Source organism: Haliaeetus leucocephalus, unplaced genomic scaffold, assembly GCF_000737465.1.
Source record: "Haliaeetus leucocephalus isolate CR32 unplaced genomic scaffold, Haliaeetus_leucocephalus-4.0 Scaffold1000, whole genome shotgun sequence".
NCBI lineage: Eukaryota > Metazoa > Chordata > Aves > Accipitriformes > Accipitridae > Haliaeetus > Haliaeetus leucocephalus.
In genome coordinates, this window is record NW_010973436.1 from 3261936 (window position 1) to 3284997 (window position 23062).

The 23062-nt window shown below is 51.4% G+C and overlaps 2 protein-coding genes across 2 annotated transcripts in view; one reads left to right on the forward strand and one right to left on the reverse strand.

Annotated features, from left to right (window-relative positions):
- Positions 1 to 1337: 1337 nt before the first annotated feature.
- LOC104842380 (ubiquinol-cytochrome-c reductase complex assembly factor 2) lies at positions 1338 to 5138 on the forward strand. The gene is made up of 4 exons (XM_010584684.1): positions 1338 to 1506; positions 3732 to 3806; positions 4168 to 4237; positions 4958 to 5138. The coding sequence occupies exons 1-4, from the start codon at positions 1369 to 1371 to the stop codon at positions 5050 to 5052; spliced, it is 378 nt and encodes a 125-aa protein (XP_010582986.1). The 5' UTR covers positions 1338 to 1368; the 3' UTR covers positions 5053 to 5138.
- Positions 5139 to 6228: 1090 nt separating this feature from the next.
- Positions 6229 to 23062, reverse strand: part of ITPR3 (inositol 1,4,5-trisphosphate receptor, type 3) — a 43250-nt gene continuing 26416 nt past the window's right edge. The window contains exons 28-58 of the mRNA XM_010584685.1: positions 22630 to 22755; positions 22333 to 22455; positions 21945 to 22145; positions 21330 to 21581; positions 21108 to 21233; positions 20667 to 20792; positions 20426 to 20546; positions 19475 to 19659; positions 19189 to 19337; positions 18900 to 19008; positions 18638 to 18728; positions 18233 to 18402; positions 17392 to 17566; positions 17125 to 17309; positions 16569 to 16769; positions 16030 to 16140; positions 15648 to 15743; positions 15279 to 15380; positions 14906 to 14992; positions 14121 to 14231; positions 13413 to 13605; positions 12288 to 12413; positions 11591 to 11763; positions 11313 to 11477; positions 10633 to 10825; positions 10032 to 10127; positions 9465 to 9589; positions 9024 to 9189; positions 8146 to 8306; positions 7465 to 7626; positions 6229 to 7122 (exon numbers count right to left, since the gene is read on the reverse strand). Of these exons, the coding sequence (XP_010582987.1) occupies positions 7054 to 7122; positions 7465 to 7626; positions 8146 to 8306; positions 9024 to 9189; positions 9465 to 9589; positions 10032 to 10127; positions 10633 to 10825; positions 11313 to 11477; positions 11591 to 11763; positions 12288 to 12413; positions 13413 to 13605; positions 14121 to 14231; positions 14906 to 14992; positions 15279 to 15380; positions 15648 to 15743; positions 16030 to 16140; positions 16569 to 16769; positions 17125 to 17309; positions 17392 to 17566; positions 18233 to 18402; positions 18638 to 18728; positions 18900 to 19008; positions 19189 to 19337; positions 19475 to 19659; positions 20426 to 20546; positions 20667 to 20792; positions 21108 to 21233; positions 21330 to 21581; positions 21945 to 22145; positions 22333 to 22455; positions 22630 to 22755 (4476 nt within the window). The 3' untranslated portion in view covers positions 6229 to 7053. The remainder of the gene's footprint in view (positions 7123 to 7464; positions 7627 to 8145; positions 8307 to 9023; positions 9190 to 9464; positions 9590 to 10031; positions 10128 to 10632; positions 10826 to 11312; positions 11478 to 11590; positions 11764 to 12287; positions 12414 to 13412; positions 13606 to 14120; positions 14232 to 14905; positions 14993 to 15278; positions 15381 to 15647; positions 15744 to 16029; positions 16141 to 16568; positions 16770 to 17124; positions 17310 to 17391; positions 17567 to 18232; positions 18403 to 18637; positions 18729 to 18899; positions 19009 to 19188; positions 19338 to 19474; positions 19660 to 20425; positions 20547 to 20666; positions 20793 to 21107; positions 21234 to 21329; positions 21582 to 21944; positions 22146 to 22332; positions 22456 to 22629; positions 22756 to 23062) is intronic.

Sequence of the window (23062 nt, forward strand, 5' to 3'; positions counted from 1 at the left end):
AAATTGTCTAAGTAACTCTCACCTGTTGTCTATCTCTTTTTCACTTCCGCAGCATCCTTAAGTTACATTATCTTTTGTTTAGGGCTGTATGTTTTGAAGAGAGTCGTTATTTCCACAGGTTTAAACACCAGATCTCAAGGGAGACTCCTTCACTTGTATTTTATTGCATACAGCTGGTGAATTGCTACAATTTATAGCCGGAAAATTTAAGTCATCTGGCCCAGCTGCATTATTTTACTTGGCCTAAAGTCCATCTGGGAAGACCTCATTATTCACTGGATATTGTTCACAGGGTTGTATTATTTCTTGCCCACAAACTCAGATGACTATAAAAAAAGCCACAAACACTCTGCTTCAATAGTGAAAGGATTGAGTCATCACTTGTCCTGGCTCACACGCCTGCACCGTGGTCCTGTGTCAGTGCTAATTCTGGCTGTTACCTGCTCTGCTGATGGGGTTTATACAGACCCACCTCAGCACCTGCATCACTGCTGAGCCTCTTGCTGGATGCGTGCACTGGGATGTCAGGTCTGAAAGTGGGGAAGGATGAAGAAGGCTCAAAGCATGACACCAGCAGCCAGAACCCCTCCTCAGCAGAGCCAAACACCCCCCTTGGCTGCATGCTGTTGCTCCTGGAAAGAAAATGGCAACCTGTTGCTTGAATAATGACAGAAAGCACCTTGCTCCCTCCCTTTTCACCCCTTATATATAAGCATGTGATTATCAATTATTTAACCATTTGCCTGCCAAGAGGAGGAGCTCTGAGCCAGCATACAACCTCACGCACTCCTTGTAGAGAAGGGGAAAAATAAGCAGACTTTCTAGGTTTTAAAATAGTCAGACACCAAGCATTAAGGTAGCTGTTACACGCCACTGGCTGCCTGGCCCAGGTATCTGCCACACTGCAGGAGCAAGATCCCTTTGCCAGCGGCACAAAGCGGGACGCTTGGCAGCATAGGCAGCAATCTAGCAAATAAACGCGGCAAAGCCAGGCTAACTCATCAGCTGCCCCTCACAAACAAGAGGGCAGGCTGTGAGCCCACCGGGGGTGATCCTCGGAGCGCTCAGTAAGAGCGGCCTTGCTCCCTAGGCCTCGACCCCCGCCCTTTTAGCGGCCTGGGCCTGGCAGTTCTCCCAGCCCTCACGGAGAGCACCCCCGGGAGCGGGGCGAGGAGGTGGACGGGGCAGCCTTTTGGGACCCCCCCCAGCCCTTCTTTTGGGTGCTGCCCCCCGCGGGACAGCGCTCAGGGGCACCCGCCGCTCCCGCCCGCCGGGGACGGCCCCGCGCATGCGCAACGCCGCCTGACACCCCCTTCTCGCTTGCCGTAGGGCACGTGATTCCCTTCATGGCCGGCCCCGCCGGCAGCGATGGCGGCTACGAGGTACCGGCGGTTCCTGAAGCTCTGTGAGGAGTGGCCGGTGGAGGAGACGAAGCGGCAGCGGGACTTGGGCGTCTTCCTGAGGCAGCGGGTGGCGCAGGCCTTCCGTGAGGGGGAGAACACGCAGGTGAGGGCGGGGAGGGGGCTCCCCGGCGGCCTGTTCGGGGTGGGGGCGGCGAGGCGGGGCCTGGGTCGCGCAGGCGCCTCTTCCCTCCCGGCCTCCGGCTGTGGGGGGTGGGATACGGCTTAACGGTTTCTGGGCACAAACCTCAGGAGTTCCGTGCTGATGCGGGGTTCCTCCCGTAGCGCCCCTCGCCTCCGAGCTCGCTCGGTTGCGGTTGAGGAGAAGGTTCTGCCTGCGGGGCTCCGCTGTGAAACGAGCTGCCCTCGGGTCCGCTCGGGACCCCGCCGAGCCTCCCTCAGGGCCCAGGACAGGCCGGCGTCTGAACCGTCTGCTCGTCTTTGAAACACAAGCCCCAGTCAGCCACGTGGCTTGTTCCTCACATAGAACGAGCTGTGGTTTGTAGCCAGTTCTTGCACCGTTTGCACTACGTGCTTTGGAGAACCCCATTCCCGTGGTTATGGCAGTGGGATACAAAGCATTGTGAATTTGTCAGCGCCGTGCTGGAATCGAGTTAATTAAGTGTGTTTTTCTCACCAGAATGATAGGATGATAGTGTGATGCACTGTGGAGTACATAGTGAAATGCAACATTGCCTGGCACTGTTAGAATGCAGCAGTTATAAAACTGTATTCTGGCTGCAGTCGTAATTGTGTTGGAGTTTAGGCTTTGGTGCTGCTATAAATTAGAGAAGCTAACGTTTGACTTGGGCTGCAGACCTTTACAGGCTTGGAGGTGGTGCTGTGGAATGTAAATGTGCCCTTTCTTAGCATAAAAACAGTGTTCCAGATATGCATTTTCTACTTCAAGGGGCCATTATAAGCACCTAATTCTATATTGGTCACCAGAACAGTCTGCAGCAGACATTTCGGAAAGTGCTTATTGCTTTTTCATATGCTCGAGACGGCTGAATATGCTGCACCAATTGGCTACAACATCCCAAAGCTGCCACTCATCTTGAAAATCTAAATTGATGCCTGCAGCGCTGATGTCAATTTGTATGTATAAAGGCTTAATACAGCAAAGGGAAATGTACTGGCAGACAGCAGGAGGAATGTCTGAGAAAAGAACTAGAACCATAAAGGATACTTTATGAGTCTAAAGTCTGCTTTATTCACATGGAATAAGATATGCTGATTTTACGGGGGGTGGGGGGTGGGGACGAATACTGTTTCTGCTACCCATTTAATAGCTATTTCTGCTACCATTACTAAAACATTTAAAACATTAAGGGGGTCATTTGAAATGTGACTACAAGATACGTTAAGCTGAAGATCTCCTGCAGTGTGCTGGTGCTTACTCTTGATGGTCTGTCTGTCCCTACATCCTCTCTCCTGCAGCAGCCATTACCTACTGCATAAGGAGAGCCTTTCCTTAGTTTTCCTAGTTTGCACAGAGGAGACATTACCCGCGTTGCACTGAACCTGTGCCAAGTGTCCCAAGGACAGATGAGCTGTGTCATTTTATCCTGACATGTTTCTGTTGATACTATTCTTATTCGTGTATCCATTTTAATCTTTTATGTTTGATGTCATCGAGCAGCAATGCAGCGTTCTGGTTGAGTTGGCCCCCATTGTAAAATAGAAAACCAAGATGATGTGCCATCCATGCTGCTAAATAGATGGCTCTGCAAGGCAGATGCACCTGTCCAAGGCACCTAGCAGAGGTTTAGGTATTAGCAAGGTCTTTCCAACTTACTAGACCAAAATAGAAATCCACTTACCCTTCACAAGCTGTTCAGTGTCTTTCGTGCTGCTTTTCCCTAATCAATTATGAACTATTTTTAGCCTGCACCGGGATTTTCTAACTTCCATCCTAGTATGTTATCTTATTTGATGCTTTAGAATGAAACAGGTGGCAAAACTGGCCTGTGAGCAAGAAGTCTCACAGATTTCGTAGCACTGGCCAATAAAAGTGCAAAGAAAAATGTCCAGCAGTATTCTCATTAACTGTGTATTTACAGTTGATCTGTCAGATCTTTTAGAGCTGAGTTTAAGGTCCATTCTGGAAATCACATGCCTCAGTCTTGTAGGCCAAGCTGGTGAGAAGTGGAGGGGAAAGAAAATGGTCTGCATTCTGGAGCAGCGTAGCAGGGGTCACCAGCATCCTGCATTGCGCTGAGAAGTCACCTAAGCTGCTCCTTGACTGTCCTTCTCATAAGCCTTGAAACGAGGCGGTTTTTGCTATCAGGTTTAAAATAGGACTTGTGTGATACTTTTATCTCTTTCCAGATTGCTGACCCTGAGACCTGTGACCAAATGTATGAGAGCTTAGTCAGAATCCACACCAACTACTACAAAAACAAGGTGAGCTTTGGCATTAGCCATCATGCCTCTTCTAGGGGGTGAGTCACCACCTACTGCAGCTTGCTGCCTTGTCCCAGCAGGGTTTCTGGGAATGTTGGAACAGGCAAGTGAGCGGTCAGGTGGATGCAGCACTACCTGGTGCCTTTGGTCACTCCAGGAAAGCTGCAGTCATCTTGGCCTCTGTGACACATGTGAACAATGCAGATGATAGTTCTTGGTATGGATGAAGAGAATTCTTAGAGCTTGACTGAAAATGAGCTCAGACTCTACCATATGGTGATGTTTTTACCTTTTTTAATGCACTACAAGTAACATCTTTTTTTCCTCTCTCCTTCTCTCACCTACTTGCTCGCTTGTGAAGTATCCGCGCCTGAAAGACACAAGCTTCACTGGAGTGACGGTAGAAGACTGCAAGATGATACTAGCAACAGGTACTCTTACTGTGCTTGATTTAAGAATAAGTCAGTGCAGGAGATAAAGTACATTCTAGTCTTTGTGGTGTTCACTGCATCACTTCTACTAAACACCTTTGACTAAAGGACAGAACGGGACTGCTGTGCAAGTATATTGGATGTTTAATGAGGAGTAAGTTCAAGAATAATTGAGGAGATCTTCAGTAATCTATCAGGGCAAAAAGTTGATTGTATTTTGCACTGGGCAGGAACAGCAAAGGGTTTGCAAGGTCTCTTTGAGATCAGATAGCAGGAGCTCTGTGGAAGAAATGCACATTTGCTATGTCATTCTGAAATGTATCTCAGCTTCTGTTTCACCATGTTCAAATTCACTTCAGTATTTCTTCTTTTGTATTAGACTTTGAGAGAAAACAGGGCACCACGATGCAGAAATACTCTCAGCCAGATCCTTTATGAAGTGCAGTGTAGGAGGCTAGCGCAGTTTTGTTCTGCTCCAGTTCCTAACTTTGATTGCAGTGCATGGAAAGTGAATATTAGTTGTTAGTGGTAAGGGACTCCCTGCACAATTGATTGGAAGGGAAAACAAACTTGCCTCAGGCCCTGAAATAGAAATTCATTAAGATGAAAAGTCAAAAAAGGAAAATATATGTAAAGAAAGCTGTTATAAAAGGGCTTTCATTCCTTTGCTCTTCTGCTTTTCTTCCTCTTTCCCCATCTCTCTCTCCCCTCCTTTTGCAGACGTTCTGAAACAGATGGAAGACATGAAAAAAGGGACATGGAAAAAACTGCGAGAGAAGTTTTATGCCAAGAAACCTGAGGAGGACTCGAAGTGATAGGCTAACTCCCAGATTCTCCGCTGTATATATTCCTAAAGCACTGTATGTTGCCATGATGAATAAAACCATTTATTCCTCTTAGCAACAGCATTTTTCTTCAGACCCACACCTTACACCCTTCATATTTAGTGCCCCCTCTGTTTTTTTTCCTGAAAATCTAGGAGATAGCTTAACACATCTGTGCTGAAACCATATTGGAGCAATGTAGTGCAGAGGAAGGAACTTTTGTGATGTTAGACCTGATCCTTTCTATTACAAGAAATGGAACAACCAGGAGATGCACAGAGCAAGTAGGTGCAACCATGTTAGCTTTAAATTTGCTTCTGAAGATAACAGTAGTGATCATGTGAAAATGTAGCTATGCTTGTGTTTCTCTGTGTTAGCACTGGTAACAGTGAAATCGAGGGAGGGATAACTTTAGTTGTCACATTTATTTTCCTTTTGAGAAGACACAGGAGAGGACTGAGGGTGACTGTTTACCATGGTGACAGTGGAGCAGTGTAAGATTTTGAGAATTCAATCAAATGTTGCAGCGGTGTGTTGCCGGTCAAGGCAGCTATATGCAGATGTCCCTCAGTGGGAAGAGAAGGTTCTGTATGGGTTACTACATATTTGAGGGATAAAGATAGGTTTTAATGACAGGTTGGTATATAGGGCCATAAACAAATTTCAAGTGTAATTAGTCCATTGCTATGGCCTATTTTTATTCCTTTTTAAAGCTTTAATGCTTGCATCAGTGTCTATTCTTGGGAGGCACAGGCACAGGACTGCAGTTGGGGTGGCTGCAGCACTGCTTGGCTTGGGAAGGATGAGTGTCTAGAACACAGCTATGCCAGGACTCTGCTTGGCTCCGGGCAGCACCAACAGCTGCTCCTTTTTATGTATTTGAACAGTGTTTTCCTGGCAAGTAGTGAAAGAATTTGAAACTTTGCAGCAGGCTCTAATCCAAAGCTTCAGAAAACAAGGCTGGTGTTCAAGGTAGTTCGTCATGGTAGCGTTCTTCTTCATTTTCTGACTGGAGCATCGTACTACATTTTAACATTTAACATCTGGAGCTGAGAGTATTGGGTTGTGGAGTACCTTGCGTAATACAGCCCTGGTTTGGCTTCAGGTCCTTGGGTTGTTCTGTATTTTTATTTATAATGGCCCCATTACATACCAGAATGCACAGGAAGGGAGCTTTCTTTACCATTTAAGTTTTTATTATAACATGATTTTGTATTTAATTTAGTTAAGGCAATTTACACTTCAGTTCTTAAGTAACAACAATAACAAAAAAAAAAGTAAAACATTACACCAGAGATGAAACTAAAACACAGGACACCCCTTCACAGTGAACTCCTGTAAACCTGCAGTTTCCTACTACTCCTGCCCAGATATTCTTGGTCCACAGAAGGCAAAAGACTAGTTCACACTAGTACAAGCTTGGATACTCATCCTCATCTGGTGAGTTAAATTAACAAATCCGTCTCCTTGAGTTTAGCTCCTCTTTACTGCACCACAGTGATGAACAGAATTCTTTAAATGGAGAGGGATCAGCATGGAGCAGGCACAGCAAATACGATGGCTGGTTTGCAAAGATCCACATGTACTAGTGCCACTCTTGGAATAAGTTAAATATTGCAGCCCTATAGCTAGTTACACTACACCTGAGGGGGAGGCCATCAGAATGTAGCGCATGGAGATAAAGATACAACCCTCCACATTTGCAAAATAAAGAGTTATTGCAATGAGGAATAAAAGTCCTGTATAATTTATCTTCCTACAAGGGCATTAGAGTACAGTGTGGGTCCAGGTATTGTGAGGAATCCTGGCCAGTCCCTGGTTCCTGAATTGCTTACAAGCACTCTAAGGAAAATGTTGGCTGTGAAGCCCTTCCCCATGGTCCGTCTTTCTCTGACAGTGACATCCATGTGTGGAACCCAGAAATAAGCAGCCTCATTAGCTGATACATATGTGTAGTCCCTCAGTGGGCAAAGCCGATGCTTCTTCTGTGTCTTAGTGGTTCATGGTATTCTGGACGTCCACAAACCCCATCCTTTGTCTGCGCTTCCGTTGCTCTGTCATCTAGAGTTCAAACAAGGACACAAGTGAGGTAGGAAATCAGGCCGCCTTTCTATTCACTAACATGCGCTTCAAGTGTGTGACTGACTAGGCTGCTTTAAGGGTCTGCCAGAAAACCCTATGAGTTGGACTCTAGCTGTATCAGAAAGCACATGTCCCAAGTGTCCCCAACCCCCCCCCCCCCAAAAAGAGCTGCAGGAGCCCTTTGCTTTGTATCTGAAGTTGTACTGGCTTGAGCTGGTTCTGCCTCCTGTTCCTTGCAATCGGTGTCTATTTTGGCAAGGACAGCGGGTTTCTACAGTCAGGTGTTCCTCAAGTGTTCCTATTTTAAAAAGTGTTTAGTACCTGTTCCTTCAGCTCATTCAGCTGGGAGGTGAGATGGGACACCAGCTTCATCGTGGTATTGAGTTTGTCTTGAAGGTTTCGGATCTCATTCTGTTCCCCTTCCCCTTCATTGCTGACCAGCGACATGGCTCGCATCCGGGGGAACCAGTCAAGGTTCTTGTTCTGGAAAGGTGACCATGGAGAATGGGAATTGGAGAGGGGGTGAAGAGGAGGGAACAGACCTGGCAGGATTTCACAGGAAGCCTGCCTATGCTTAGGGATTAAAGAAACTCTCAAAGGCTTGTCTTGTCTGTATCTTTGCAAGTTTTCCACAAATGGTTCTAGGTTTTTTTCTTACAGCCTTCTGGGCTTGAGTTCAGAAGTTTCTCTTTTCTAAATTTCCCCTCCCTCCCTTCTTGCCTTGAAATCACCTTGAAGTCACACTCTCTACTGCTTGGTTCTGCCCTTGGTTCAATCCTTAAATACACAGTACAAAACATCAAATAGACAATGTGTTGTTGGCTGAGATTGCAAAGTGGAAATAACCAGCTAAGAACGAACTAAGGCACAACAACGTTATTAAATATTTTCCAAAAGCTCCTTCTCAAAACTGTTTTTCTTTGGCAAGCCCATTGTTCTCAAATATTTCCCCGGGGTAGGCAGGTTGCAGTAGTGAAAGAGCTACCCTGAGAAGACACGTACCTTTATCATCTGTGCCACGTAACTCTCTGGCCCCGTGTAGTCCGTCTTGTTCTTCACTCGCACCAGCACGATGAAATACAAGTAGTTCCACATGTTGTGCTCATATTTAATATGTTCCTCAAAGGACACTGTCTTGTTGTCAAACTTGTCCCTTTCAAGTCCTGGGAAAGGCAGTCAAGAACAGAGAAGGTGGAGGGAGGAGATGGGGAGGGGAGGAGAAGGTAAGAAGTGAGCAAGCAAACGAATGTGAAAGGAAGTACAGATAATTGCATCCTCTCCCAGGTGTGACTTTCAAGAAGTGCTTTTAATAATTAGTTGGCATTTAGCACACAACAAGCATCCAAAACGGGGGAAATAACACAGTTGTGTATTCAGAGGGCTTCTATTTAAAGTACTACTAGCTATGCTTCCTGCCTATGTATCTAAAAGCATAAAATGCACCCAGTGGATCTTTTAAGAAAACAGCAGTTAAGACTTAGTGGGTTTTCCCCTTTTTTTTTTTGGATGCCTTCTGATGACTGAAAGCATTCCAGAACGTTTTCTGTATTTTGTTTCCTTAATAACGTGGTGCTTTTTTTCCGCTAAGTGATGGCCTCAGGAGTGATAGATGCACAGCGACAAGAACCCCACAATGTGGGGTTTTAGTTTAACACCTCATTATCAGAAGGCGAGGAACAATACAGATAATTTCCCCACTCAGTTTGTATTCTTGTTTAAGCCTCCTCACGCTGCAGTGACCCATCAGTGAACAGATTTTAAAGTTTTGCTGTGAACCAAATGAAAACCAGAAACCAGCTGAAATTTCTTTCCTTCCCTCAACCGCAGGAGAGAGGAAGAGCTTTGAGGCAATTCCTGTACACTGAGGTCCCAGAACTCACCACATATGAAACAGGTGGTCTTCAGTATCTCTTCCTTCTTTTGCTTCTCGCTCCTCAAATCAGCAAAAGTGTCGATGATGACCCCAAAGATGAGGTTAAGGACGATAATAATGACAATAAAAAAGAAGAGGAGGTCGTAGACAACCCGAGCAGGGAACAAGGACTCCTGTAATGGATGAAGGGGATAAATGTGCATCTCGCACACCTCTCCTCTAGCCCCTCCAACCATGCTGCCTCATTAAATGGGCCATGGGCTGAGGGTACCAGGTGAGGAGGAATAAAGGGTGTGATTAGGGGAAGAGAGGAGGAAAGCACTGGAGGACAGTGTGGGGGATAGAGCTGGAGGTGTCACAGTTCCCAGGGAGGGAGGGCAGCTGCACAGCAGTAAACACAGCAGGACTTAGCAGAAGAAAGGGGTCCCCGCGTGCTGCCCAAACTCACATCCTTCGATGGCTTCCGCAGAATGTCACCCACGCCCCCTCCGTTCCTCAGACCATGGTTCAGGACAGTGACGATGCACATGAGCAGCGTGTCACAGGCACGTTCCCACTGGTCAGCGTCTGTTTCTAGAGTACCAGAGGGGGAAATAAAAGCAAAAAAACAGAGCATAGACAGGGCTTAAGTACCAGACCATTACAAAGAAGCCAGAGCTGCGGGGATGATTCTTGCTGCAGTGATGCAGTGGCAAATCTCCTGGGAGCAGGTGCTCGTTGTGGATCTCCCAGCCAGCAACTTCCCAGCCGCTCCTCCAGCTTGCTTCTTGCCGTGGAGGTGTTTGGCTCAGTGCTCCTGAAGCTCCCACTTTCTTTATGACTAAATTGAATCTACTTCATTTTTTTATGCCAGGGTCAGTGCAAAATTTGCAGGCCTCTTGCCTAATATGTGCCAGAAAGTGGGTTGTTTCTTTCCATCTTTGAAAAGCTAGGATTTTTCTGAGCTCGCTGACAAACCAGGCAGCCAACCTACTCTGCCACTAACAGAGTCAACCTTTCTAATGAGCACACTTACCTTCCAAGGCAGTGGGCACAGCAGAGCAGCTAATTTTGTCACCGCTGCATGACTCCATGAAGGTCTCCATGTTCCTTTGCATCCCCAAGGGGTCATCTACAAGTAAAGGAGACCACAGCCTTGTCAGAGCATCAGCTTGCCTTAGTAAAGATCTTCACTGCTGTCACGGGTGCTTTTCAACTGCCTCTTTTTGTAGCTGTCAAGCTTCTTGAAAAAAAAAAAAAGCTGCTTTGCATTCTCCTAGCCTTTTCTTTTGCTCAAGTTTCAGTAAGACCTCTACAGTGCTAAAACTTCATTTGTAGCTGTCCAACCCCTTCTCTGCAATCACTCCCAGCCCCAAAACCCTGCTCTCTGCAGTACAAGGGCCCTAAGTCGGCACAGGCAGCTGTCTTTGCTAATCCCAAAACCAGTGCTACCAGGAGTTTGCGCCAAGGGTATACAACCCATGACGCATGCACACACACGGAGACACGTGCATGCTTTTGCAGCGGGGAGGGAGCAGGGTCTCATGCAATGGTCCAGCTGCAGAAGGCGACCGACGTTCCGCCTGACCCCTCTCTAGCCCAAGCACCGCAGCCAACAAGGGCAAGGGCTGAACAACCTTTGGCTTTGCTGTCCGGCAGCCGGTCCACCTCCAGGATGAAGTCATCCTTCAGGAACAGGAAGCCCACGATGGAGAAGAGGTAGACGAGGATGAGAGCCAGGAGGGCTGTCAGCAGGATGGAGCGCCCATTCCGTGTCACGCTTTTGATGACATTAAACAAGGTCTCCTCACGGTAGATCAAGTCAAACAGCTGAAAGGACCCAGGAGCAAAGAAATGCGGCAGGGTGTTTTTCTTGATAATGCCTGGCCTACCTATATCCCCTTTTATCCTGAGATCGTGGATCACTCAGCAGACCTTGACTAACTTTCACATAAAGCATTTAAGTTTCCCAGCTTACTGTAGGAAAGCAGAGAAGAATGAAGTGACTTATGCAGGAGAGCCAAGAATAGGACACATGCACCCTGCCTCTGCCCTCACCAGCTCACGTTGTCTCCCAGCTGACCCAGATAAAGTACACAGTAGAGATTAGAAAGAGAGAGATAGCAGAAGACCAGGAGAGAGACAGTAACAGATACTGTCAGAAGGCAGAAAGATCAGCCTACACAAAGATTAGAGCACAGTGAATTGTTCTCGCTGCTGTTATCAATCAGCCCCTGGAAGGTGTCACAGGAACCTTCTAGCTTCTAACAGGGCAGACAGGCTACCTCTGTGCCCCAAACATTTGCATTTATAGTACCAGGATGCTGTAGAAGAGTTCGTGCACAAAGAGTCCCAGGACGCTCGTCAGGATGTAGCCAACATGGTAAAGAAATTCCACATCCATGATCATGGCCTTGTAGCCTCGGATAAAGGTCCCACGATTGCCCACGAAGCTCACCACAAACACAATCTTGTTGGTCAACTGGGGAACAACCAGAAATGGGAGGGAGTGGGGTTTGCTGCACTTTATGAATACAGAACAGCGTCCTGTGTCATGGGCTGCTACACTATTTTTCCAGCACATGGAGAACTTACATTGAGAGCTCCCAGTATGTTCAGAGTGAGTCCAATCCCCAAGTAATAAATCGATCGCAAGATCAGTGCCACAAGGAGCGGTCTGACACCGTAGCGCTTAGTGAACAGGGCCATGATGGAGAAGCAGATCAGAATCCAGAAGAGCAGCGAGATCAGTGGGGAATCCAGCACTCCTGGGAAGAGAAAACCCACAGCAATTAAATGGCATGAGATTAAATGCATGCTGGCAGTTGGACACTGTGCTGCTGTCCTGACTGTCCAGAAAAACTAATGTGCTGATTATCAGAGGGTAGAAAGAGAGAAATTATGCTTGACTGCAAAGATTAGTATTGACTAGGATGGTTCTTACTGATACATTTTTCTAACACCTTTTAGCCAAGATCTCAAACCCACTGTAAATGGTGGAGGCTTTGCCTGACAGCTGGGTACATATTCTGTCATTGCTTCCCCCATTTTACGAACACGGAACGTGCAGCCCAGGGAGAAGAGACTACTCCCTAAGAAGGAAGGAGCGGGAGGGCTGGCAAGGGAAATCTTGACTCAATCCCTTCCTTTGACCAGTAGAAAGGACTTGGGGATTTAGAAGTCACAAGGTGACTGAGGGTGGGGGGAGTACAGGTAAGGCGACCAGTTTTCCTGCATATGAAGGTCCCCTTTTTCTTCCACCTTGAGGAGCAGCAGATGCTGGGGCACTTACCCATGGAAGTGGCTTCAACATAGGGGTAGAAGAAAGCAATGATTATGTTGATGAAGACAGCCAGGTTGAAGGAAATGCTTCCCCAGAGTGTCATTCTGCGGGAGAACCAGTACATCAGCGGCATGCCTGGAGGGAGAGGAGGCAGACACACAAACCTCAGCCAACCTTGTGCCAACCAGGGAAGGCTTTGTCCTCCCAGACATCCAAAGGGCTCAGCTCAGTACAGGTAGCGGGCCTGGAGGGGCCCCTTGTCTCCCACTTTCTTCAAAATGTTATAAAAGCACCCTCATCCTCTGCTGAAATAGGCGTGCACGTTCAAAATGTTACTGCTCACATTTCTTGGCTTCTCTGCCCTTTGACCTGCTCTGGCACCTTGGAATCAGATCAGCTCCATTCTCTTCCTCACCCTCCTCATCTCCCATCTCCTACAGCCTCACCGCTCACGTCCTTCAAAACAACAGTGTCTTTGTGTTTTCAGTGCTGGTGCTTGGTCCCAGAGGAGACCCAGCCAGCAATTTCCCATCCATACTGGAAACTTGTTTCCTGCCAAATTCCTAAGATAGTTTTGACCGGATCTGCAAGTGTTTTCAGAGCTGCTACACTACTCCTTAGCTGCCTCGCAGTATTTATAGTGTGACTCTTTATTGCGCTCCTGTTATTTTAAGCCAGGATTTCTGCCCCGATGCAGCCCTGAAAGCACCTAAGCAGCTCTGCAGGGTGCAGAGAAGCAAGTGTTATTTCCCATATGTAGCTGCTAGATCCTGGCTTTGGAGAAGGCAACTGAAAACAAATGAAGAGAGGGCTTTCCAGGGGAAAACACCTGCGGGTGTAATCCCAGGGAATGTGCTGTAAAACGCATTTCAGACTACCGAGGAACTGCACTAACAGGCATGGAGGAAGTACATCCCTGGGATCTTGATTAATCTCCACTCCCTGCAGACTGCCAAGTGTGTTGTGCTCTAAAGAGCAAGGGGCACAAGGAGCTCAGAGATGTGATTGCCAGGCTGCTGCCAGGGTTTGCAGCCCTTTCAAAGCAGGGCTGCTTCCCAGTTTCACGACAGGGGCTATTGGAAGTGCCCGTGCTGGCCAGGGGGAGCCCAAAGGGAAGGTCTGGTTTGCTCTTACTGCGCAGTTTCTTCTGCCATTCCATCTCGTTGTGGAGGAAAGACGACTGGTCGAAGAAATCACTGACTTTGCTGCCCTGCTCGTCCTGCTCCGTGGTGGTGAAGAGCCGGTACTTGGTCTCTTTGGTGAGGAACTCGCAGATGCCAGGCACTGGGAAGATTATTTGCTCCATGCTTCGGTCCAGGCGCACAATCTGCAGGAAGCAGGGTGAAGGGGAGGGTGCCGTCAGATCCTGCTCCTGCCAGGCTTTGGTTTCCTTTCCTAGACCCAGCTGTGCCTTCCCCTCCTCCCTCCTACTCCACCGGGATCCAAATATCACCGGCCACTTGTCTATAACACTGCAAATCGACCCAGCAAAGGCAGCCCTGGCTGTGCTGGAGGAAAACTGAGAGCGCGTGAACCCTTGCTGGCCCATCTGCAAGGAGATCCGTGCCGACAAGCCAGGATGGGGCTGCTGAATCGGCTGCATCCCTGCCACTGCTGGGAGAAAAAGGAAAGGTACGGCGGGCAGCTTGTTCCCTCAGCACCCTCCTCATGGGCCCTGCTAACACCTCCAGCTCTCTACAAATCAAAAGGCCTGTCTGCTCCTTGCCGGCACAGGGATGGGAAGGCTTCTAGTGCAAAATAACCAGGCATGAGACAGCTGGAGCGCACGTGGGATTCACCGACCATGTGCATAATGGCAACCCAACAGCTACCAGGTCTTGCCTCAATTTGGGACGTGTGTTTCTCGTAATACGCCAGTGGGTCCTCCTCTTCTTCTTGGACCGGGGCCGTAGACTTCAGCATCTGCGTCAGCTGCTTGTTATTTAGGCTGAGCTGGGATGCAGGGAGAGGGAGAGAGGATGAGACTGGCCTCAGCCAGGAGAGTCAGGTCTACCTCTGCACTGACAACAGCTTTCCTCAAAAGCTACCAAAGCTGATGAGGTTTCAGGGAAAAGCAAATGAATTAAAGCTTCCTAAAGGGGTACGAGTCCTCCCTGAGGTGACAGACATTCAATTCCCTGCAATAATTACATCCAAATGCTGCTAATCCACAAATTACAAATCAATGCCCATAAAACCCCGGGGAAATCATATTACTGCTGAATCTCATTTGGCATCTAAGGTACATAGGCAAGAAATGACAGCAAAGGACTCAGCCCTTCCTTTTCTGAAGGGAAGCGAGTACCAGCAGGACCCCATCAGGGCCACCAGCCTGTCCCTGTGACAAGCTGGACATCACCCTATGGCTGAGCCTTCCTTGGGGAGCCCCGCAAATACAGCTCTCCACTGCTTGGTCATAAAAGGTGCACATGCCATTGGGCTTGTAGTTTGGGCTACAAGTGCACTGATATGTCTTTCTTTCTTTAGTCCCCCTGGGGAATACCAAACCCCTTCAAAACTTAAACAACAAAACCCAGGGAGACTCAGCAAGGGTGGGAGAAGCAGCTCTTTGCAGTCTCCGGTCAGGGTCGGGGCACACTGCCTCCATTCCCGAGGCCCTTCCGTACCATGGATGAGATGCCCTCCTCTTCCTCCTCCTGGATTCGTTTCACCGGCTTCAGGAGCTGCTGCAGAGACTTGTTGTGTCGGGACAGCTGGAAGAGGGACAGAAATAGCCAGGTGAGCACAGACTGGCAAGCAGCCACCGGTGAACACGGGAGCAGGACACAGGGTGCACAGGGGAGCGGGACGGCTGGCAAGCCTGGGGGCTGGCTTTTCACAGGAGCCGAAAGCACGTTTCCCAGCCATGCCTCCCTAAGGAGGCCAGCCTGGCTGGAGGAAATGTAAATATAGAGAAAAAATGTGCAAATCAGTGAGTGGGAGCCCAGCACAGCATGGGGAGCCCAGCCTGGCAGGGTCCCTGCTGTCACAGCTCAGTACCTGCAGCGCCAGTATATAAATGTTGTGGCCGACTTCGCGGGGGGAAACCTCGGCATTTTCACACTCCTCCTCCTGCAGATAGGCCTTCTTAATCACATCGACCTGGAAGGCAGCACAGGGATAGTGAGCTTCTCCCCATCTCCTTGCCTCATTTTCCTCCTCTGGCCACAAATGGCTCTGGGAGAACCATTAGGCGAGGATGCTTGTGCAGAAGATGGTGACCAGCAGTATGGCAGACAAGATGGTTATTGGATTGCAAACCAGAAACTGCATCAGGACCTGCAGGCAGAAGAGGTCTAGCAATGGGACAGGGGGAAGGCTGGGGGCTCAGTGGGGCAAGGCTGGGAGTGTTTCACTGTCAGCCCTTACCAGTTCCTGCGGGCGGAGGCTGATGAGGATCCGCTCGGCGTTTTCGCTGTCGTGTCTGCTCTCCATGAGGGCCAAGAGGAGCTTGGAGGCATTGTCCTGGGGAGGAGAAGCCCTTGCTGAGGGGAGCTGTGCCCTGCCGCTGCCCAGGGCTTCGGAGTGGATGGAAACCCCCCTTGCCCTGTCAGCTGTAACTCCCCTGCATTAAAGATAGCTGAGCCTCACATGGTGGAGATGCACCAGCCCTTTCCCACCAAGCCCACATGCTCTCACACTCGAGGACCTGACACGTGCACAGTCCCCACTACAGCCCACGGCCATGCCAGCAAGCCCGCACAGTGACGCACACACGCATGCCACCATCCTAACCCGAGGCTCTGCCCACCTTCAGCTGCAGGACCAGGTCCATCCGGTACTTGCAGAGGGGGCTGATGTCATTAAGGATGAGGGCTGTGATGATGTCGATCCCATTGGATTCGTGGGTCACGATGCAGCTCTGGGGGAGCAATGCAATGTGTTATCCCACGGATGCTGCCGGTCCTCCCAGCTTCACCCTCCCACGCAGCCCAGGTCCAGAACGGTGCCCTGCCTACAGCACTGACTCTGCCTGATTACCTTGGGAGCCCCAACCCCCCTGCCTCCCTGGAAAGGGCACCATTTGCACCACTATATTATTTAACTCCCATTTACATCATCATATTATCTAGCCAAGCAGTAGCTCCCAACTCGTGCAGCATCCCCGTGCACCCTACGTCCTCTGCTGCCCATGTTCTACTCCGGTTCACACCCTGAAACCAAAAGCTGTCCCTGTCCCTGCTGCTTTCCCACGCATTTCCCCCAAATCCTCCCTTTGGCATCCCTGATCAGCGTGAAACACCCCAGGCATGTCGGGAATGACCCAGACCTGCAGGGATACCCCCAGACCTGGTTCTCGTGGCAGGGCCCTTGGCAGTACTCGGTCAGGGTTTCCAGGGTCTGGGTGATGAGGGCCACGTTGTACTCGTTGATGTAGAGACCCAGCAGCCCCAGCCCCCCCGTGGTGCTGCCGCACATGATGTCGAGGAACTGCAGCGTCTCGCACACCAGGTTGTAGTTGGTCTTGTTGTTCTGGCACCGGAGGAAGTTCTGTTGAGCAAAATCTGCAGTTACGGGGCTGAGCGGCATCACTTTGTTTGAGGGGGGGCAGTCCTGATCCCCCTCCCGACATCCCCTCCAGCTACAGTTCGATGGAGAATTGGGCTGGGGCATGTAACGTACAGACCTCTGAGAGCAGCACTCAGTCCCACGGACACAGTCATGCTGTGAACGGCTCCTTCCGCACCACCAAAAGTTATCCATAAGGGATGGTGCATTTACAGATGGGGAAACTGAGGCACAGAGTGGCTGGTGCAATGGTTTTTTGGATCAAATTGGGGCAGAGCCCAGCTTTTCCCACACCTCAGTCCCATAGCCTCTGTCCTGACCCCCATCCATAACCAACCTGCAGGTCTCGGTTGTGGTTCTCACAGAGCAGTTGCAGGAACCGCAGGATGGGCTCCATGATCAGGACCGTCACCCCCATTTCATTGTTCTGTCCCTGCTCCCCAGTGTCATGGCCCTTCCGAAACCCTATGGCCATCGGGAATCGGGAGGGGGTGCCAGGCATCAGGAAGGTGTCTCCTCGTCCTAGAGGGCAATCCAACCTCGTTAGCATCAGGCTATCCAACGAGTCAGACATTGGCCCTACCAAGGGGACACGGCCCCATACCTTTGGTGCCAGGGTCAGGCTCGTCTTTGTCCTCACGAGGCTTGTTCCCGATGTCACTCATGTTCACAGACACTGTAGACTTGGTCTCCTGCTGCGCCTTCTTCATCCGATCGTGCAAAACTTTGAAGAACTTCTCAGACTTCTTGTCACTTGTCATAAGGTTGTAAAAGGATTTCTGGGAGGAGGGAGGACAGCCCTTCAAGTCTCCACCACGGGGTCCCAACTGTCCCTGCCTGCCCCTCTGATTTGGTAGCCTCCGGCACTCAAGACCTTGTCCGAGAGAACCTGGTGAGCAGGTTTATTTCCATGCAACAGCCCTGGACATCACAGTCCTCTTGGATTTATGGGGGTGGATCATCCCCTGCCGCTGTGCTTTCCCTTACCCTAAGCAGGGTTAGGGACAGAGCAAGCGGTGATTACAGCAGCTCCAGGCCTGGAACCCTACTGGTTTTTGCATGTACAAGTTTTTGGCTTCCCTGGGATAAAGGTTTCAATGAGTTATCACCCAAGCGCTGCAGCCCTGAGCCATTTTAGCAATACCCGGCAGAGGGCATCAGCATTACTCCAGAAACAACCTGCAACAACCTGCCCCTTTTGCAGCATCCAGCCCTCGAGCTTGACCCAGCCACGGAGCTGGAAAACTCAAAACCAGACAGATTTCTGCGGTTCCTCCTCTGGACAGCCAGCAAACGCATGCAACCAAACAGTATTTTGGCAAAGCCTGCTGCCCAGGGGCCAACCCACATCTTCTAAGTGCTGGGACGGTTACACTGCACAAATGAAATCGTGGCTGCCCAGTCCCGCTGGGACTGGTGCCCAAAGTGCAGCCGGCGCTCAGCACCTGGATCTCGGTGTTGCCTCCGTCCAGCAGCCGGATGGCAAGCAGGATGCTCTCTTGGAAGATCTTCTCGTTCTTGGTGTTCATGATGAGGTCAGCCACCAACTTGGTGGCCCCTTCTCGGTCCAGCCGGCACTGGACAGCAGCGATAGCGGACCAGTCCTGGTCTTGGCCTGCAGGGGAGGACACGGATGGATGTGATGCTGTGGTAGAGCAGGAGAATAAATAAATCACTGCCAGGAGCATCTCAGTCCCATCCCTTCAACACCCCAAATCCTTTACTCCCATGGAGATGGGGGCATGGCAACCAGCTACAGACCTGATCCCATCACGGCTCGGGAGCCGGGAATTCGAGGTGGGTGAGAGCAGTGCAGAGAGACAGGGAAGGCACAGGAGAGGGACACTCACCTCCCCCAGCCGCATCCACGATTTCCCCTTTGGAGCTGGACTTCTTGTTCTGCAGGTAATTGTTCAGGAGCATTTTCCGCAGCAGGTTGCCCTGCCAAGACAAATAAACGTCATGAATCTCCCAAAGCCAGGGTCAGCGCTAGAGTGGAACGAGGCTGAGCACCTTTGGGCTGCAGCGGGGAGGGTGTTGCCAGCCTGGGAAGCGGGGGCTGCACAGACAAGGAGCACAGCTGAGGACATGCTATGGGATCATGGTGCTCACCCTCTCGCCATATTTGTTCCTCTTCACCAGCATCTGCTGCAGCGTCCTCAGCACCTTGATGCACAGCTTCTCCTCCGTTTCCATGAGGTCCTTGGTGTGCTGCACCAGCCTGGCACAGCAGAGCCACCGTCACACAACCGAGAGGGACATGGGGGTCCCTGAGGGAACCGTCCCCAGCATCCCTCCAGGCTGCAGGCACACACCGAGATGCACAACCCACAAAGGATGAAGGTCACCAGCCCTTCCCAGAACTCCCAGCAATCCCTGGGTAATTGCAAAGCATCCTCACTTGGACAGGAAACCTCCACTCTCACATCGCTGAAATGCCTCCGTCCCCTCCATGAAAAGCAGCTCTGGCCGGTGGAGGACATCCACTAGGACAGACAGCTCAGCCTCCACCAGTGGTTTCAAGCGATCTTCCAGGGCATTGATGATGTCCTACAAGTCACAGCACACACCTTTAGGGTCAGTGCATGCCTAGGAGACGCGAGCACGGGAGAGGGACCCCTGCAACACCAACACCTTCTTGCTATCATACACTGATCCATGCCACCACCTCCCCCCTTGCCCCGTACCTGCAGCTTCTCTATGATGTTCTTGTAATCCCACTGGTTGGGGGTGGTGGAGACGCGGGGGAAGGTCCGTGTGGCCGTCTTGTAGCTGGACGTGTTCCTCTGCACGCTGCTGGTGGAGCTGCTGTTGAGCAGGGAGCTGACGTGGGCATCCAGGTCCATGGGCAGCGCGATGGAGCGGCTCTTGGCTGCAGGAGATGGAGCCAGGGTTGGGGACAGCCATGACCCAGCTCACCCCATCGGCTGGGTCCTACCACACTGCCTTGGGCTGGGCACCGCTTCACCAGCTCGTCATTTGCAGCAGAGAAGATTTGGGTTAAATACAAGAGTAAACTCCTCCAGGCTAGAGAGGGGTGGAGTGGTGGAGTATTTCCATCCATCCATCCCTCCCCATTGCAGCACAACATTGCCTACAGCCCCCCCAGCCCAACGTAGGACGGAAAGAGGCACTGCATCCAGTTTTTGGTTGGGAAAGCCCAGCATGGAGATGTTGTAAGAAGCACCCTGCCTCCAATTACAAAGGGAAATCCCCACCCAGTGTCTAACCACCGAGCAATCCTTTCCACACAGTGACTCAGTGCTAACAACACTTGTCCTGAGCCAGGCAGCCACAAGCAGGCTGAGGGCAAAGTCCTGGTGAGGGAAAACCACCATCAATGCTGGCTTTGTTTCCAGGCCCTTCACCAGCAGGGACATACCAGGGATCTCCCAGCCAAGCCCAGGCCTCAGTTATCCCCATGCCACCCTGGTCGCATCCGGAGATGTAGCTCAGAAAAAGCACACCCCGGAGCCAAACCTCCCCGTTCCCGGCCGGCAGCCTCTCGTCAGGGCACCCTGCCAAGACCCACAGCAGGGACAATGGCTCTTGCTTGCTGCCGGAGCAGAGACAGCCAAGGGTGGCTGCATCCTCCTGGTTGGTGGGGAAGGGAGCATCGCTCCGGCGCGGCTCCTTACCGACCATGGCCAGCGTGCGGATGCAGGCTTCCACCGAGCTCTTGTGCTGCTGCTGCAGCCAGGGGCACTCCAGCAGCCTCATGGTGGACTGGAGAAGCTGCACCACGATGGTCTGGTGGGTCTGCAGGAGAAAGCGGGCAGGTATGTATCAGTGCAAGGTGTGTCCAGACCTTGCTTTGGGGTGCCTCAGTGAGCCCCTTTCCTTCCCCGGCCAAAGCTTGGCCATGCAGCACCTCATTACCTGCAGCGAGGTGCTGTTCTCTGAGAAGGGGGAGCTGAAGAATGCATTGATGGTGTCCAGCACCACTGTCAGCACATACTTCTCCAGTGTAGGGTCTGGCAGGCGTTTCTCTCGCTTCTTGCACACCTGTGAGGAGAAGGGAGGATGCTGATGGTACCAGGATGAGGCGAGCATGCATCTTGGCCAGATGCTGCTGGCATGCAGCGCTGCTGGGACCTTCTGAGCTGAGGGACGTGGCTGGTGACACAGCTCCTGGGTCTACACCAGAGAGCCCTGACTGCTCCCCAGCCTGCAGTGTGGCTGCTACGCAAGTCCCCATGGTGTCCATGCCCCACGACTGGCTCCCCAGGCTTCAAGGGAGCCTCTGTGACACCAGCCCGTCCCCAGCCGATGCAGCAGCTGTTGCTGCTGTGTCCCTCCCACCCAACCCTCCCCACGCACCCGGGCCATGTCCAGGGTAAAGTTCTCAAAGAGAGTCCAAATGTGGTTGCTGGTGTAGATCTCCTTCATCTCCACCTCCGTGTCCACATAGCAGTGGTTGACGAAGTTCACGTAGGCCATCTTCACCTGCCAGGGAAGGTGGGGATGGAGGGCACAGTCACCTTCAGGAGAAGGCAATCAGTGCAAAAACTACTGGTACCCTCCTCGCTGGGCACCCCGTACCTCCGTGATGCAATCCTCATGTGTAACCACCCGCACCACGTCCTCCAAGGGCAGCAGGGACGTGCACTTGATCTCTGTGTAGACATTCTTGCCCTCTGCGCAGGCAGCCAGCAGGTCCACCAGCGAGATGTGGTACATCAGCGGGCTGTTCTCCTCCACCCCATCCCTGGCTGCTGTCATCATCTCCAGAAGGGTGGCCAGTGAAGCCTTGTCATTGTAGAAAACCACCACATCATCCCCGGCATTGGTGAGCTGCAGGGAAGGGTAAAAGTGGTCACTGCTCTGGAGGAGGAGAGTCAGAAACCTCACAAGGCAGAAATGGTGTCCTCTGCAGCTGAGCGATGAGAGGCAGGAGCCAGTGAAGGGGCTGTGCGTTTACAGGGAAAACCAGGCATTTGCAGTGCAATCAAAAAAACACAGCTTGTGGGACTCCAAAACGGTTATTGGCTCTTGGACCTTGCATTGAGTTCCTGGAGATGTTTCCTACGCCAGGGAGAAGCCAGCATGGCCAGGAAGGCTCTTCCTCAAGGAAGAAGCCAACTGTACACCCCCCAGGAGCCATGCCCTGCTACACCCCACGCTCATGCCCCGTGGGCTGGGGGAAGAGGTGCTCACCTCGGTCATGATCATGTCCTGGCACTTCTTGACGTACTTGCCCTCGGCCTTGATGATGGTGTGCAGAAAGTCGAGGTACTGCACGTGGCGGCCGTGGGTGGCCACGCAGTGGATGAAGTGCTGTGGCACCGTCTCGTTGATCTCTGAACAGAGCTGGTAGTTGTTGAGGAAGATGTGCTGCATTGTCTCAGCCTCCAGAAGCTGTGGGACCAGGGGAGCAGAGTGAGGCCAGCAGACTGCGAGGAACAGCCTCCCCTCCCTGCCCTGACCCTTCCTCTCCTGGGGTCCTCTCCTGGCTTTTGTAACTCTTGCTCTCAGCCCCAGGAGCGGTACTGAATTCTCTCCCAGTGCTGCTGCCTGCGACCACCCTTCGGTCCCCTCTCCTTACCCCTGGGGTCAGGAACAGGTTGAGGTGTTTGTGCAGCAGGGCCTGGTTTTCCTGATTGCCGGCACAAAACTTCTGCAGGAACTGGTGGGTGAATTTCAGGATCTCCATCATCTTGGCATCACCCTGATGAAGGGCAGAGAAGAGAAATACCCGGAGTTGGCAAGGGATGGAGAGCAGCAGCGGGCTGCTGCCCCTCCTGCCCTGCTCAGCTGCAGGACCCAGCCCTGCAGGGGGGTCCCTGCATCCCCCACCCCTTGCCCTAGGCACTTCAGGACCAGCCACCTTCTGCCCACCTACCTTCTCATAAGGGATCTGCAGCAGATCCAGCATCACTTTGTGGGCATCCATGTTCTTCAGAAGGCGCTGCTGCTTCTTGCGCACTTGCTCTCCGACCCCGCACATCTTATTCAGCCGCTCCAGGATCTGGGGAGAGAAGGACCATGGCAGAGGGGAATTGAGCCCATCAGGATGGCCACTAGCACTGGGGGCTTGCCTGCAATCCAGATGTGCTCTCCATAAACCCAGGTGCTCCCTGCATCACTCGCAAATCTTGGCAGCCCCCTCAGAATCCCTCCTTGCAGTGCCATGCAGAGAGCTCTGGTACCCGTCACCAACTCCCTCCCCTCCGGTCCCCTCAGTGCCAGGCTCACTCGTGAACCCTGGGGATGCAACAGGGCTCCTCTTTGCGCCGAGCTGGCAGGAACAAGCTCTGGCTTGGACTTGCTTCTAC

Excerpts from the sequence above, each read along its gene's own strand:
- LOC104842380 (XM_010584684.1), top strand. The coding sequence starts at position 1,369 with ATGGCGGCTACGAGGTACCGGCGGTTCCTGAAGCTCTGTGAGGAGTGG. Across the intron at positions 1,507-3,731 it reads GTGAGGGGGAGAACACGCAG|ATTGCTGACCCTGAGACCTG; the intron begins GTGAGGGCGGGG and ends ATCTCTTTCCAG. Across the intron at positions 3,807-4,167 it reads CCAACTACTACAAAAACAAG|TATCCGCGCCTGAAAGACAC; the intron begins GTGAGCTTTGGC and ends TCGCTTGTGAAG.